At 49.4% G+C, this 14,301-nt stretch overlaps 7 protein-coding genes across 7 annotated transcripts; 4 read left to right on the top strand and 3 right to left on the bottom strand.

The window, feature by feature from the left end:
• Window positions 1–1,239: 1,239 nt before the first annotated feature.
• On the bottom strand, window positions 1,240–1,557 carry FSUBG_8121 (uncharacterized protein; the record flags this gene model as incomplete). Its single annotated transcript, XM_036686498.1, has 1 exon — window positions 1,240–1,557. The coding sequence occupies one exon, from the start codon at window positions 1,555–1,557 to the stop codon at window positions 1,240–1,242; it is 318 nt and encodes a 105-aa protein (XP_036536390.1).
• An 887-nt stretch (window positions 1,558–2,444) lies between these two features.
• FSUBG_8120 (uncharacterized protein) lies at window positions 2,445–3,179 on the top strand (the record flags this gene model as incomplete). Its single annotated transcript, XM_036686497.1, has 2 exons — window positions 2,445–2,639; window positions 2,700–3,179. The coding sequence occupies 2 exons, from the start codon at window positions 2,445–2,447 to the stop codon at window positions 3,177–3,179; spliced, it is 675 nt and encodes a 224-aa protein (XP_036536389.1).
• A 242-nt stretch (window positions 3,180–3,421) lies between these two features.
• FSUBG_8119 (major facilitator superfamily transporter) lies at window positions 3,422–5,125 on the bottom strand (the record flags this gene model as incomplete). The annotated part of the gene is made up of 4 exons (XM_036686495.1): window positions 3,422–3,875; window positions 3,923–4,438; window positions 4,489–4,766; window positions 4,826–5,125. The coding sequence occupies 4 exons, from the start codon at window positions 5,123–5,125 to the stop codon at window positions 3,422–3,424; spliced, it is 1,548 nt and encodes a 515-aa protein (XP_036536388.1).
• A 1,307-nt stretch (window positions 5,126–6,432) lies between these two features.
• FSUBG_8118 (glycosyl hydrolase family 88) lies at window positions 6,433–7,551 on the top strand (the record flags this gene model as incomplete). Its single annotated transcript, XM_036686494.1, has 1 exon — window positions 6,433–7,551. The coding sequence occupies one exon, from the start codon at window positions 6,433–6,435 to the stop codon at window positions 7,549–7,551; it is 1,119 nt and encodes a 372-aa protein (XP_036536387.1).
• Window positions 7,552–7,654: 103 nt separating this feature from the next.
• Window positions 7,655–10,507, bottom strand: FSUBG_8117 (beta-glucosidase; the record flags this gene model as incomplete). The annotated part of the gene is made up of 1 exon (XM_036686493.1): window positions 7,655–10,507. The coding sequence occupies one exon, from the start codon at window positions 10,505–10,507 to the stop codon at window positions 7,655–7,657; it is 2,853 nt and encodes a 950-aa protein (XP_036536386.1).
• A 711-nt stretch (window positions 10,508–11,218) lies between these two features.
• FSUBG_8116 (mitochondrial 40s ribosomal mrp2) lies at window positions 11,219–11,688 on the top strand (the record flags this gene model as incomplete). The annotated part of the gene is made up of 3 exons (XM_036686492.1): window positions 11,219–11,325; window positions 11,405–11,576; window positions 11,626–11,688. The coding sequence occupies 3 exons, from the start codon at window positions 11,219–11,221 to the stop codon at window positions 11,686–11,688; spliced, it is 342 nt and encodes a 113-aa protein (XP_036536385.1).
• A 1,100-nt stretch (window positions 11,689–12,788) lies between these two features.
• On the top strand, window positions 12,789–13,922 carry FSUBG_8115 (pre-mRNA splicing factor CWC25; the record flags this gene model as incomplete). The annotated part of the gene is made up of 1 exon (XM_036686491.1): window positions 12,789–13,922. One exon carries the CDS (start codon window positions 12,789–12,791, stop codon window positions 13,920–13,922), a length of 1,134 nt encoding a protein of 377 aa, XP_036536384.1.
• Window positions 13,923–14,301: the final 379 nt, after the last annotated feature.

Below are 14,301 nucleotides of genomic sequence, written 5' to 3'. Positions count from 1 at the left end.
CAGAGCGAATAGACGTTGTAGAGATAGCAGTCCAATGCCTCCCGTGACGCCCTGCTTACGTTCGCTCCATCAATCCCACCTCCCATAAGTTCTCATTCCCTTCTTAGTCGCTTTGTTCGTAGTTCCTCAACTCATAGCGCCTCAATTCATGGTCGTTCGCATCGTCGCGTAACATATGGTTGGACCGTCGTTTAGAACTAGACAAAGTACTCCCAGATCATTTCTTTATACGTAGAGTCGTAGCTGTAGAGATTCCCGATGTGTTGGTGGTGTTCATCCACGGCCCTCACCTTGTCCACGCCGTTGATCTCGTAGCCGCACATGTGGCATTTCATCTGATCGACATCGACGAGGGTATTGCAAGTCTCATGACGGTTGATAATCGTCTGACATTCCCAGAATTTGTGTCTGGGATCTGGTTTGTTTTCTTGACGCATTGTGCAGGATCGAAGATGTGGAATAGATAGGACTGTGAGGATGGCGATGTTCGTGGGATGTGTGCCAGTTGTGTTTGAGCTGGTAGGTTGAACATAGCTTTCCACAGAGCGTTTATATCAATGGAGACTATAGACTGATCGATAGGCTCATCACTTCAATTGAGGTCAATTCACTCTCAACGACTGCTTGGCAGTTACACTGAGGATAGGCTGGAGCAGCTATTCAGCCCTGATATGTGACTCTCCTTCAGAGACAGGAGAGCCCACTCTCACAGAATTTTGCCCAATTGATTGACTATCAGTGACAATTCTTTAACTCAAGAGTAAAAAAGGGATAAATAATATTATTCACAGAAGCTTGGGAGCACATTCCTTCAGTCTGCCTTGAGTCTTTCTCGATCCACAAAGAAGTCATTCACCACACCAGCATTCTCTTGGCTGTTGTTACTACCAGTGGGATCTCCTACAGTCTATGTATGCAGAAACGAAGTGGACTGATCGCCTTCATCTCCAAGTCCGCACAAGCACGGTCGTCTACAAGTGCACACAAATGAAACAGCTAAATAAGCAAAGCTCAATCCGTTCTATTATTTAATGTCTAGAAGCATAGTCCAAGACAGACTTGGATGAGCAAGCAACAAGCATTCTAGTCATTAACCATGATCCATCCTAGTTACCGAAACCCCACCTTCAAACCTCCTGATCCCCAACCCCAAAGTGAACAGACGCAGTTGAAGTGTCGAGTCCAACGTCCTCCATGGTTCCCATTGATGCTAGCTCCATGGGTTGCTCCATTCGTAGACTATCCGGGAATCGTGCCTCTGGGTACAGGCGCATTGTTACCGGGCGCATCCTCCACAATTGGACCTCTCTTGAGAAAATGGGAATAGTATTGCCATTTCGCTACACCATTTTCGAAGCTGTCGAGATACCCGGTTTCCATTTCGTGAGCATCCGCGGCCTTCACCTGTATCTCACCGTCGACTTCATAGTAACATTTTCGACACATCAGGTCGTTGACGTCGTTGTACGTGTTGCACTCGGTGCCTTTGCCGTCCCCTTCACAGATCCAGGTCTTGTGCTTGTCGTGAACGGTACTTGTAGGAGGTGGCTCAGACATGATGAGAAAGGGAGTATGGCCGTGTGAGGATGATGAAGATTTTGAGTTGTGTGTGTAAGTTGTGTGTGTGTTTGAGTTGCTTGAGCTGATGAGTTGAACTTGGCCATCCAGAGACCATAACTTATACTCATGAAGACCAAGGCATTGCCCATGGGCTCATCACTACCATGCTGGCCGACTCACCATCAGCGACTACTTGACACTGACAATGGGGCCACGACACAGCATCTATTCAGCCTTGCGTGGGGTGTTGTTCAGAGTCAGGGCATTTGCGCATCACAGCGATCGGTCCAAGTGGTCAATCATCAGTGACCAGCACTCGACATACGAGTGAACAGGGACACGCTTCCTCTTCCGTCATGCTCTACCGTCACCACGGGAAATATCCTTCGACTTCTATCGTTATCGGCAAATCTTCACTACTATTCCCCGGGGTATAAGAAGACTTCTGATGCGAAACTGGAGTATTGGAAACACGCAATCTTAGATCCTCTAAAGATATATAAAATCAACCAAGTTTATCTAGGATCCTCTAAATCTATGTAAAATTACCCAAGTTTACCTAAATTTACCTAAGGCTTTGTATCACCTTTATAGAGGTCCTAAGTTTTATTGCATCCCCTTGTATCATTGTGCATGGCCTCACTCTCTCTCAATTTTGACCCTGCCCTCGGAAGGGTTCACTCGAAGACTTTGGACTTTCTCAGATCTAACGAAAGTCATTCCTGCCTCAAAGGGAGCATGCAAGATTGTTCTGGGAAGTCGCTGTCCTGAGACCGTCGGCCTGGGTGCTGCAGGTACCAACATCCTTCTTCATCTCAATTGAATCCGAAAACTTGTTCTTTTTCTCTTCATCGCACAAGAAGTAATCTTATGCCTCAGACATTATGTACCCATCTCCACCTCCTGTCGCCTTCCAGGGCGCGCGCCTCTTCATCGAGAAGATGAATCAACGTCTTGAGCAACTCTACCTCCTCGGTGTGCTGAGGGTCAAATTGCAAGCAAACGCAGACGGCCTACCCTCATTCGTCGCCATGCCTGACAGGCCTCTCCACTTTTCGGTACCAACTGATTATGACCGGGTGTGTGCGGTAATCGCCATCATTGAATCAAGAGACAAGGAGCGCACCCACAAGGCTTAGAAAGATCTATCCGAGGAGCTTCAATCCTTGTTTACGGCTGGAGCAGAAGATATTGCTACGAAAGCCATGGAACAATTCCATTCTGTCAGCCTTCAGATTTCAGCAGATATCAATGCCATGCACGATTTTCTGGCAAAGTCGACCACCAGTGTCACGGCTCGGGAACTGGCGGTTGCTGGCGACACCCTTACTAGGTATCATAAGACTATGGCCCGCATCGTTAGATATGATGATCGCATTGTGGTCGGCGAAAACTCCCCCAAACTGATCAACGATTTTTGCAACGAAATGGTCAAAGCAGGATTCGAAACACAACGCGCTTATGCCTTGGGGTTTGTGGCACGGGCAGCCGAACATGTGGAAAAGTTCCTTGAATGGCAACTGAATGCGGATTTGTTGATGTCTATGAAACAGGTGATGTTTGGTTTCGTCGGGCCATCGGGTGATGAGGAAGTGCGCTCGGAACAAGAGGTTAATTGATGTCTTCCGATTCCCCAGCACATATTTCCCCAGAAGTTATTAGACACGGCCTCCAGAGCGAACAAAAGGCCCTTCATCGCCATACTATAGCGAATCAATAACAAGCATTTTAGAAACGAATCCTTACATGTGTTTAAAAATACTTAGTCATAATCCTCTAAACTATACTAAATTATACTAAGTTTACCTAAGACTTTTTGTCACCTTAGATAGAGGTCCTAAGTTTTGTTGCATCCCCTCCACTAGTATACATAACGGAAGCTCAGGTTCTCCTTATCCGTAAGATCCTCCCAAGCCTGCCCCGTGTAAGTTGAACTAGCCTCCCCAACACCCGACTCAGCCAATGCATCGCGCTTCTTATTCTCTCGTCGAAGATGCCATCTCAGAGCAACTATGACGATGACAAGAAGACAGTAACAGCCAAGATGAGTGGCGAAAGCGATGAAGTAACGAGGTCCATCGTGGGAGAGGAAGACCTGAGGACCGATTGCGTTGCCAGCTGCCCAGACGATGAAGTTTGTGGCGACTGCGACAGTCTTCTTTGTTTGGCCGGCGATGTTTCGTGAGATCATGGAGAGGGCGAGGGTCTGGGCGGACCAGAATGATAAGGTAATGTAGTATGAGATTAGGAGACCGATGTGTTGGGCTGTTGTCTTGTTGGGGAGTGTCATGAGGAGGATTGTGCCAATGAAGGAACTAAGTTGTTAGCGGTGATCAAAGATGGAGAAGGGAAATAGACTCACGGGATACAGAAACCAAGCATGACCAACAGGTTCTGGCTCGTCTTCTTGACAAGCCAAGCTGACGACAGAAGCACAATGACGATGTAGAAACCCAACACCATGGCCAACAACTGCGTCTCAAGGGTACTAAACCCAAAGCTCTTGATAATAATGTTCGCAAACGCACCAAGTCCCGATGTAGGAAGTGTCGTGCACAGAGCGATGAGAGCATAACCCCAAACCTGAGGATCCTTAAGACCCTCGATGAACTGCTCTTTTTTGAACGTCTTGTTCTGAATACCAGTCTGGTTATCGCGCACACGCTCAACCATCTCGTGCTTTTCCTGCTCAGTCCAGCATTTAGCTCGCATCGGTGAATCAGGCATCCACCATCCGACGAATACGCCAAAGACTACGGAGATGACGCCGTAGGAGAGGAAGAGCCATTGCCAGGATTTGAGGGGGCCGGTTTTTATGAGGGAGAAGCAGTAGGCGAGGAGACCGCCGACGATCTGTTGGGCACCGTTCATCATGTACCTTGGACCAGTTAGTGAGATGCTGCATTGGGAGGTGTGAGGTAGGCTTACCAATAGGTGACTCGAGAGGCTTGTTCCTCGCGACGGTACCAAATGGCTGAGAGGATAACGAAGCATGGCTGACAGGCCGACTCAAAGATGCCAAGTAATGTTCGTACAATTACAAGGCCCTTAAAATCTTGACAAGCAGCGTGACAGGCCAGACAAGCTCCCCAAGCAACGATGCAGAAGGAGAGATATTTCGCAATAGGGACTCGGGCAATGAGCCAGTTCTGAGGGTATTCGACAACGAGAATAGCGAGGTAAATACAAGTCGTAAGCCACGAGAACTACAGCCCCAGTCAGCAACTAACTCATCAAAAACAGAAACGGACGATTTGTAACTCACATGCTGAGACACAGTCCCATCAGGATTCTCCAACCCCGTATCAGCAGTCAACCCCATAATCGACGCAAACGACAGCGTCCCCTTATCAATAGCCTGCAGAAAATACGTAAAGATCATAATGGCAAGGACTCTCTTGTCAATCATCTTTCGCAGCTCCGCACTCCGCTCAGGCGAGATGTTGATACGCACGTCTGAGACATACTGCGCGAGTTCTTTGTCAACTCGCCCAGAGTGCTGGGTTGGCTTTTCGAGATCTTCGACCTCGTCGACGGATCTCTTGCGCTGGATTTCTGAAGCCATCTCTATCTTGTAATCGGGGTAAGATTGAAGATGAGAGGGTCAAGAAGATACAGAAAGGGGGGTTGTCTTCCTTTTATGGTACGGTAATGGGGCGGGAATCTGGGGCCCCAGATGTCAACGTTACAAATACCCCATATTGCCCCAGTTTCTCTACTCCAGTCAAGATTGGGTTTCTACACTGTTTATCTCGTGGGAGTTTTGTCCGAGGCGCCGAGTGAGATGGATGATTATCTACAAGTTACAACTCGGCAACGCGGCATCTTCAGGGTTTCGTCACTGGGATCCGCTCTACAGGATAAATAAGCCCTGGTTAAGGTATGCCAGGGACGGGTAGGATCAGCGGATGACATGACTTGCTGGGTTATTTGAGGACAGGAGGCTCCTGTGTTGACCCGTAAGGAGTGGATGGTTGCATGGGAGCAAGATATGCTTCTCATCAATCTGACATGGCTTCTGGTCTTTATCTTGACGGTCATAAACTCCTCTGAAGATCTACTAAATCCATACGGAGTTTACCTAAAGCTTCACGTACCTGGGGATAGATATCATAACTGACATCTCCAATTCATCAAGACCAGATCCAACGGCAATAGTGACGATGCTGTGCCTTACGCCTCAACGTAATCAGCCGCATCCGTCCCGTCTCTTGGCGATGGATTTGGAGAATCCAAGCAAGTAAGCGGCTCTTTTCGAATTTACTCCGCACCTTTAGAAAATTTTCTCCGTCACCGAAAGGCAAGGCGAAGCGACGGGCAGCGAAAGAGGAAGACTTCTCCGCTGACCTGGTTTTGGCTCAGTGGGGGGGATTTAAGGTAGACCCACTGAAGATCCGAGGAAATGCACTAAATCCGCGGTTTTCTTTAGCGGTAAGCCCCTCACCCAGTAAGTGATGGCTTCACACTGCACTTACACAGCCAGATGACAATTGCCATGATGAACTCCGGGCTCAAAGCCGCGATTCGCCGTGACACTCCCCCAAATGTCACTACGTAATCTCATCACAGGCCTCAGCTGAATCTCTTCGTCTCTCTGTCCTTTACTGGAATTGGTTGACCACTCCGCCCCCATCATCAACCCCCAGTCTCATGCCCCACCCCCACAACCAAAAAAGTGCGGAGAGATGAAGCTTCAACCTCATGATAGGCGCCCTCGGTGTACTTCGGACCGAGCATGTGGACATGCCAAGAGAATCATTGGGATGTAACGAGGGGTTATGAATACCCTCATTCATCCTCATCTAACAACTCATCTCTCTTACACAAGATACCCTGTTTCAGTAGCAAGATACCCCCTCAGTCACCGCCATCATGCCCTCTCACGTACACGACATCGCGTCGCAAGACGTCCACAAGCAAATCCAGCAGCTCATCCACGAACTCGTCAACATAAAAGACACAACAGGCGAATTCCTCATGACCCTAGCAGATGGCCGCATCATCGACACCAAAGGCTGGAACGACTGGGAATGGACCCACGGCATTGGTCTCTACGGAATATGGAAGTACTACGAGATGACCGGCGAGGACCAATGGCTCAAGATCATCGAGGATTGGTTCCAAGCCCGTTTCGCAGAGGGTCACAAGGGGAAGAACATCAACACCATGGCGGTGTTCCTCACACTCGCGTATGTCTATGAAAAGACGCAGAACCCTACGTATCTTCCTTGGCTGGATGCTTGGGCTGAGTGGGCCATGCATGACCTCCCCAGGACAAAGTACGGTGGCTTTCAGCATATCACGTACCTTGAGGTCAACGAGCAGCAGCTCTGGGATGATACCCTCATGATGACTGTCATGCCGCTTGCCAAGATCGGTCTTGTGCTCAACAGGCCCGAGTACGTCGCCGAAGCGAAGAAACAGTTCTTACTGCACATTCAGTATCTCTTTGATACAAAGACTGGATTGTTCTTCCACGGATGGACCTTCAAGGATGGCGGACATAACTTTGCTGATGCTCGATGGGCGCGCGGCAACAGCTGGGTCACCATTGTCATCCCCGAATTCCTCGAACTCGTTGGTATCAAGGAAGACGACCCCATCGGCTCACATCTCATCAATACGCTCGATAGCCAATGCGCCGCTCTGGTGAAGACACAGCGCGCAAACGGTCTATGGAGCACCCTTCTCGACGTCCCTGAATCAGAGGGTTCGTATGTTGAGGCCAGTGCGACAGCGGGTTTTGCGTATGGTATCCTCAAGGCGGAGCGCAAGCGATATATTGGAAAGGAGTACTCTGAGGTAGCTGTCAAGGCGATCAAGGCTGTTTTGGAGAATATTAGTCCTGAGGGAGAGTTGTTGAATACTTCGTTTGGAACGGGCATGGGACATGATTTGCAGCATTATAAGGATATTCCTAGGACGAGTATGCCTTATGGACAGGCTATGGCTATGATGGCTCTAGTGGAGTTTTTGAGGGCGTATAATTAGATGTTGACAATGGAAAAGTAATGAAATTGATTGCGATAATGAATCGTTTTATTTGCGTTTCATGATGTGCATATGGAAGAGGTGACTAGCCAAGCGTACAATTTCACTGGCCCTCCTCCGTTATCAAATTGCCTGGGGTACCATCAGACTTGAACGTACCCGTAGTCTTCAGATTCCTCGAACTCTCGCCCACGGCAATCGTGAACTCTCCATCCGTAACCCTCCAATTCTGCGCCTCCACATCCCAGTAACTCAAGTCCCTCCTCGTCAGTTCAAACTCAACCGTCTTGCTTTCGCCCTTCTTCAGAGCAACCTTCTCAAAACCTCGGAGAACGCGAACAGGATGGTCAACCTTTGATGTCGTGGGGTACGAGAGATACAACTGAGGAACAGCCTTGCCATCCATGGAGCCTGTGTTTTTGACGGTGATGGAGGCAGTGACGACAGTCTTCCAGAGATCAGGATTACCGCCTTCTTCGCCTCCAGCGGGTGAGGGGGGCTGCTCGATATCGTAGCCGTCGGGGTATGGATAGTCGCCCTTCTTGATGTCATCAACTGAATCAATGTAGGGATAAATCCACTTCTTCAGCTTGCGAATGTTGTTCGGCCATAGACCCTCCTCGACATCGGGGATCTTATCATCCAGTTTGGGGGGCTCTACGCTCGTAGGCGATACACGTGAGGCCGGAAGTCCCGCCACCGCCTCCTTCACTGAGATCTTCAAGTCAGTGAACTTAAAGGTGGTGTACGACAGCCCATAGCCAAACTCATATCGAAGGTCCTTGCTGTACTTGTCGAAATGTCGGTAATCGATGTACAATCCCTCCTTGAAGTCTTGCTGCGGAATGACTCCGTTGGGGAGATACATGATCTGAGCGCCTTCGCCGTAATCGGGAAGAGCTTTGCCAATCGTATACGGGAGCTTTCCACTTGGACTCTCGTCACCGAACAGAATACTCACGATAGCATTTCCACTCTCCTCACCAGGAAGATTAGCTGTCAGAACAGCCTTGATCCTCGGGTGGTTGATCCAGTTCTCCATGACAACAGGCCCGACAGCATGAATGACCACAATAGTCGTGCCTGCTCCATCACCACAAAGGTTCGCAACCTCCTGGATAAGCGCATCGCCTCCTTTCTGCAAGTTGAGATCGTTGCGGTCACCTCGAACGCCGTTCCAAGACAAATATCCCTCGCCTGCATCTGAGTTGGCAAAGACTATGCAGACATCCTGCTCCGTGACCTTCTTTGGATCTTTGATCTTATTAGATATATGTTCGCTGACTTGAACTCTGTCTTTCTTGAAGTTCTTTCGCAGCGCCTCGACGGGAGTGACGAGGAATGGAAAGTCGGCTGCACCACTACCCCAGCCTGATCCGAGGGTACCTTCATTGCAGCCTTGATCAGGACAGTGATTTAGTCCTTTTCCAGGACCAGCATCATCGCCAAAAATGCCAATCTTGATCTTATCCTTCTTCTTTTCGGATTGGTTGGCCAAGTTGCCCTCGCGGCTCAGAGGCAGTACACCGTCATTCTTGAGGAGAACAGTGCCTTCGATAGCAATTTGACGGGCCAACTCGGCGTGATCCTCCTGCACGTTTATGTACTGGTTGACGACTTGCTCTTCTTGAGCTGAAGGACTTCCGGGTGCCAGCTTACCCTTCTTGTCATAAGTCCACGATGAAAAGTTGGGTCCCTTGTTCTCATCCTTATCCTGACCAAGCTGGTAAAAAGACGCGACAATTCGAAGCGCCATATCATTCAATCGATCCACCGGCAACGATCCGTTCAGAACAGCCTGTGTAAGACGTGGGCCCCAGAGAGAATCTCCATCTGCCCACTTCAGTCCATCGCCAGGCATACTCATGTCCAATCCAGCAAGGGCACTGGCGACACCAGATCTCTGCGCCAGCCAATCCGACATGACGAAACCCTGAAACCCCATCTCATCTTTGAGAATTCCATTCAGAAGCTTTGAGTTCTGGCAGGCATATGAGTTGTTGACCATGTTATACGAGCACATGACACTCGCAACACCAGCCTTGACAGCATCTTGGAACGGCCATCCGTAAATCTCATGTAGCGTGCGATCATCAATGTTGGAAGAAATAGCATTCGGAAGACCCCATTCCCACGCCTGGCGGAAATGTTCCTGCTCATTACCGATAAAGTGCTTGATCGTCGCCATGACTCCAGAGTCTTGTATTCCCTTGATCGTCGCAGCACCAGCAATGCCCTGCAGATAAGGATCTGGGCCAAAACCCTCCCAATTTCTTCCACCGGCGGGTGCTCTTCCCAGTGGTCCGATGGCTGGACCGAGAATGACATGGACGCCTTTGCCCTTTGCTTCCTTGCCATGAGCTCGTCCACGCTCATACATCAATTTCTTGTTGAACGTGGCACCAACTGTGATGCCAGCTGGCCAGGCCGTCGCATTATCCGCGAATCGTATGCCAAGTGGTCCATCTTGCAATGCCAGCGCTGGAAATCCGACGTTATTCGCAGCGCCAGTTGTGCCGACTGCTAAACCCATACTCCATCCTGTTCCAGTGGTAATGTTGACTTTCTCAGCCAAGGTCATTCTGCTAACCAGCTCAGCAGCCCGATCATAACTCTTGGCCCAGTTTTGAGAAGTACCGCCTTTAGGACTGGGATACCATGGTGGTGAGTCTCCCTCAACAGGTGGTACCTTTATCTTTTTCCATGCAAATGCTCCAATCGCTGAGATCACAAGCCAAACAACTACGAGAGTGCCAATGACGGTGAAGCAGCATTTCTTCGCGCGCCAGCTCCGGAGATATCGTAGACGCCGTTTGCCCGCAGTGTCAGATTGGGCATTCTTATTCTTGTTGAGATAATCAGTTGCGTCGATGTCAGAGTAAGCATCGGAATCGTCGCTTGTGTCAAAAGATGCACGGTCGGCTCCGTTAAGGAGGTTCTCCCTGCTGTGATCCATGATGGAGATGGATCAGCTAAGAATTGTGGTTAGATGCGAGACATGAATTCCATTGTTGAAGGAATTCAGGCTGATTGCTCAGGGCTGTTGCAGATGCACGGTTAGCTAATCGTACCAAGACCAGAGGCTGCGTCACGTCGCATTCCAGGCCAAGCTTCCCCTAGACGGCTCGGGGATCATCACTCCACATTAGATACCCTAGATCAATGAGGTTTAGATCAGGCACAACAGGTCCAGAGCTTGATACACTTGAGATCAAGTGAAATAGGTTAAACGTACATTATAAGAATTCACCTTCTGATCTCCGTTGATACGATATGTTTCTTTTAAAACAATGCTGCGCGGGTTTGCCCTCTGGATCATCGAAGGAAGCTTACTCACTGCAATTTGGGTGAACTAGTTAAGTTCAGCGCCCATCCGAGGCAGTCGATCAACACCACCAAAGCACTATACAAGGCTACAAATAAAATAAGTGAATAGCGATGAGAGAATAAATCTAAGCTGCAATTGGTTCCTTGATCAACCAATTTATGAAATATCTGCGATGACAAGTCCAGCCGATTGTGTTAACTTATAACCTGGCCGCCCAGACCAGAATTGAAAGGGCCGGCTAATCCTCGGCAACCCAAACTCCATCTTGAATTTGGCTCATCATCAAATCCACATCTCCCGACAGCTTCATCATCGACATCCCAGTCCAAACCGCCCACCATGTCGATGTTCCGCGCCAAGAAGCTCGATCTGGGCTGTTTCGTCAACGTCCGCACCCTGCGCGACCACACAAAGCGAAAGGTCTTTGAGGCCCACGAGACCGAGAGGTGCGCAAACTCTTCCCCCGCCGCACAATACAACGACCGGTTATCTACGAGGAGGAAAAGGCTAACTCGAGGCTGATAGACAAGCTCTTCGATACATTATCCGCAACACAACCCTCCCCCCACGAGTCCGCGCCGAGGCACAGCTCCAATTGACACAGATGCACTGCTATACTCGACCAACGCAGATCCGAAACAGATGTATCATGGGTGGTCAAGGACGTGGTGTGTTGAGTGACTTCAAGATGACTCGAGTAAGTCCGATAAAGAACGAAGAGCTGAGGGCTAGACTGACGATCGTAGTACAATTTCCGAATGGAGGCCATGGCTGGAAACTTGCCTGGTGTGAAGCGTGCCAGTTGGTAAGGAGCCGGGGTAGGAAACGAACGAGAGGAAATGTACGACTACGCACTCCTTATATACCAAAACCACTCTGTTACCTGTGTCGATGAGTGGTCTAGTGGTATCCGATCCTAAAACCTATGAACCTTCTTTCATTCCGCACCTAAAATACTTCACCCACTAGGCTGCTCTTCGACTTTTGCTTTTTGCAGTCTACGAGTTCGAACCCTGCGCCGATAAGCAATGAGGAGAGACGTGCGACTACACACCCTTATATACCAAAGTCACTCTATTACCTGTGTCGAAGAGTGGTCTAGTGGTATCCGTCCTATAACCTATAAACCTTCTTTTATTCCGCACCTAGAATCCTTCACCCACTAGGCTGCTCTTCGATTTTTGCAGTCCACGAGTTCGAACACAAGCAACAAGGGGAGATGTACGATTACACAATGGAGGGTGTTGCGATGTCTTGGGTATCATAGACATGACTGTACAACACAAGAGGAAATGAACTAGAACATTACTTTTATGATGGTCTCTATGAAGTGAACGAATGTTTTATGTCTGACAGTTGATGCAGCGCAGAACCAGGGACATGGCATGGAACTGAGATTCATGGGAAAGAAGCCCACGACTGCAGCGGGCATGGGCAAGCCGGCCAGGCGTGAATAAGAGACACAGTTGGCCATGCTTGTGTCTGAGGGAGCGCATCGAAGGCAGCCATCATTGTAGCATGCAGGCAGATGAGCTTTGTCTGGGGTTTGACCACTGATGTATCGGCTGGGTACAGTAGTCTCGCCGTTGAGTTTACTGGTACAAATGCTCAAAAGCTTGATATCCTCAGGGGGCAAGAAAACTTGAGGCTGTAAGAGAAAATGTCAAAGTAAACTCATCAGCAAGTCCTCTGATAAGTCCATGGGAGGTAGTTTTCTGAAGTCTGATCATTGGACTAAGTTTCGAGGATAAAAATAAATATGGGGCCCATGCACTCAGTCTTTTTGCCTGGCTGCCTACCTACAATTGCCACCATACTCCATACATCAACCAGCCAACTTCCCCCCTCAACATCACCATCAAAGTTCGTCCCCGTTCTTCCCCAACCGACACGCAAAAGGACCGTCAAAATGGGTGGAGGCGATCTTAATTTGAAGAAATCTTTCCATCCCGCGCTGCAGCGCAATCAACAGGCCGTCTGGGCTGAAGAGCAAAAGGCCCTCGCCGAGCGCAAGCGAACACAACAGCGTATCGACGAAATCAAAGAAGAACTCAAGAATGAAGAAGTCCAACGAAAGCTCGAGGCTGCAGGAGGGAAAAAGCGCGTTGATCGCGTTGACTGGATGTACCAAGGCCCCAACGACGGAGAAGGCGGCACGACAGAAGAATCAGAAGCCTACTTGCTGGGCAAGCGGCGTATTGACAATCTTATCAAGGGCACAGAGCATAAGAAGTTGGAGAAAGATGCAGGGGCGGAGAGCTTCATGGCGCTGCAGAATGCGAATACTGCGAGGGATACAGCTGCAAAGATTCGCGACGATCCGTTGCTGGCTATCAAGCGACAAGAACAAGCTGCCTACGAAGCTATGATGAACGACCCGATCAAGCGCCGACAATTACTATCGTCGAGGGGAGTTGACGATGAGAAGAAGAAGGAAAAGTCACGGAGGAAAGAAGACCGACACGACAAACACAGAAGGAGGCATCGTCATCGCAGCGCGGATCCTGATGATAGACACCACAGACGACGGCGCTCTGATTCGCGATCGCGAAGCCCACGACGTCGCGATGATTCAAAAGAGGATCGGCACAGGCGACGCAGAGACGATAGTCGAGAAGATCGTTCGCGACGAAGACGTGATGATTCAGAGGGCAGAGAACATAGACGTGAGCACCGCTCACGCCATGAACGACCACGTGATGAGCGCCCCCGCGAAAGTCGAAGGGATTTCCGAAGAAGCTACCCCGATTCTCGCGACAGGCGACCACGATACAACGAAGAAGACGATAATGCCAAGGAGGAAGAGCGTCAGCGCAAGTTAGCCGCCATGCAGTCTGCAGCAACAGAGCTGGACGAAGATCGCTTAAAGCGTCTCAAGGCAGTGGAGGAAGAGGAGGCAGCACGTCGAGAAGCAGATGACAAGGCTCGAGAGCGCGGAGGTGATCGCGGCTTCGTGAATAAGCTACATCAACAAGCAAACTACAAGGGCCTTGCGGACCGTATGGGCGGATCGCGTCGTGGATATGAACGGGAGGAAGATTAGAAATGGATTCTACAATGGGCGGCCTCTGCTGAATTACACATTTACGTTTTGAACGACATGGTTAGATTGGACTGTCAGGTTGAGATATCGGCATACACCGACTCAAGGTTTTAATAGAAACAAGTCTCTTGCCCAATATTGAACAAGCTGGCTTTTTCAGTGTTGCAATATCGCCTCTTCCGCGTGATACCTACTTGTAGTACCTCGGCGGGCGGAAAATAAACGAAGCCACTCTGATGTTACGATTCAGTCGCAAAGCCACCATGAATCGTCACTGCACCCAACTCAACTCAAATTCAGGTACAAGTTTCAGGTACCGCTTCTCTCTCATGCACAGAACCCGACATGATTAGTTATTCGCAAATGATTTGCGACGTAG

Source organism: Fusarium subglutinans (assembly GCF_013396075.1).
Source record: "Fusarium subglutinans strain NRRL 66333 chromosome Unknown NRRL66333_c0000108, whole genome shotgun sequence".
In the NCBI taxonomy this organism is placed as follows: Eukaryota; Fungi; Ascomycota; class Sordariomycetes; order Hypocreales; family Nectriaceae; genus Fusarium; species Fusarium subglutinans.
Note: the sequence above shows the minus strand (reverse complement) of the source record. Positions and strands in the feature narration are given on the sequence as shown.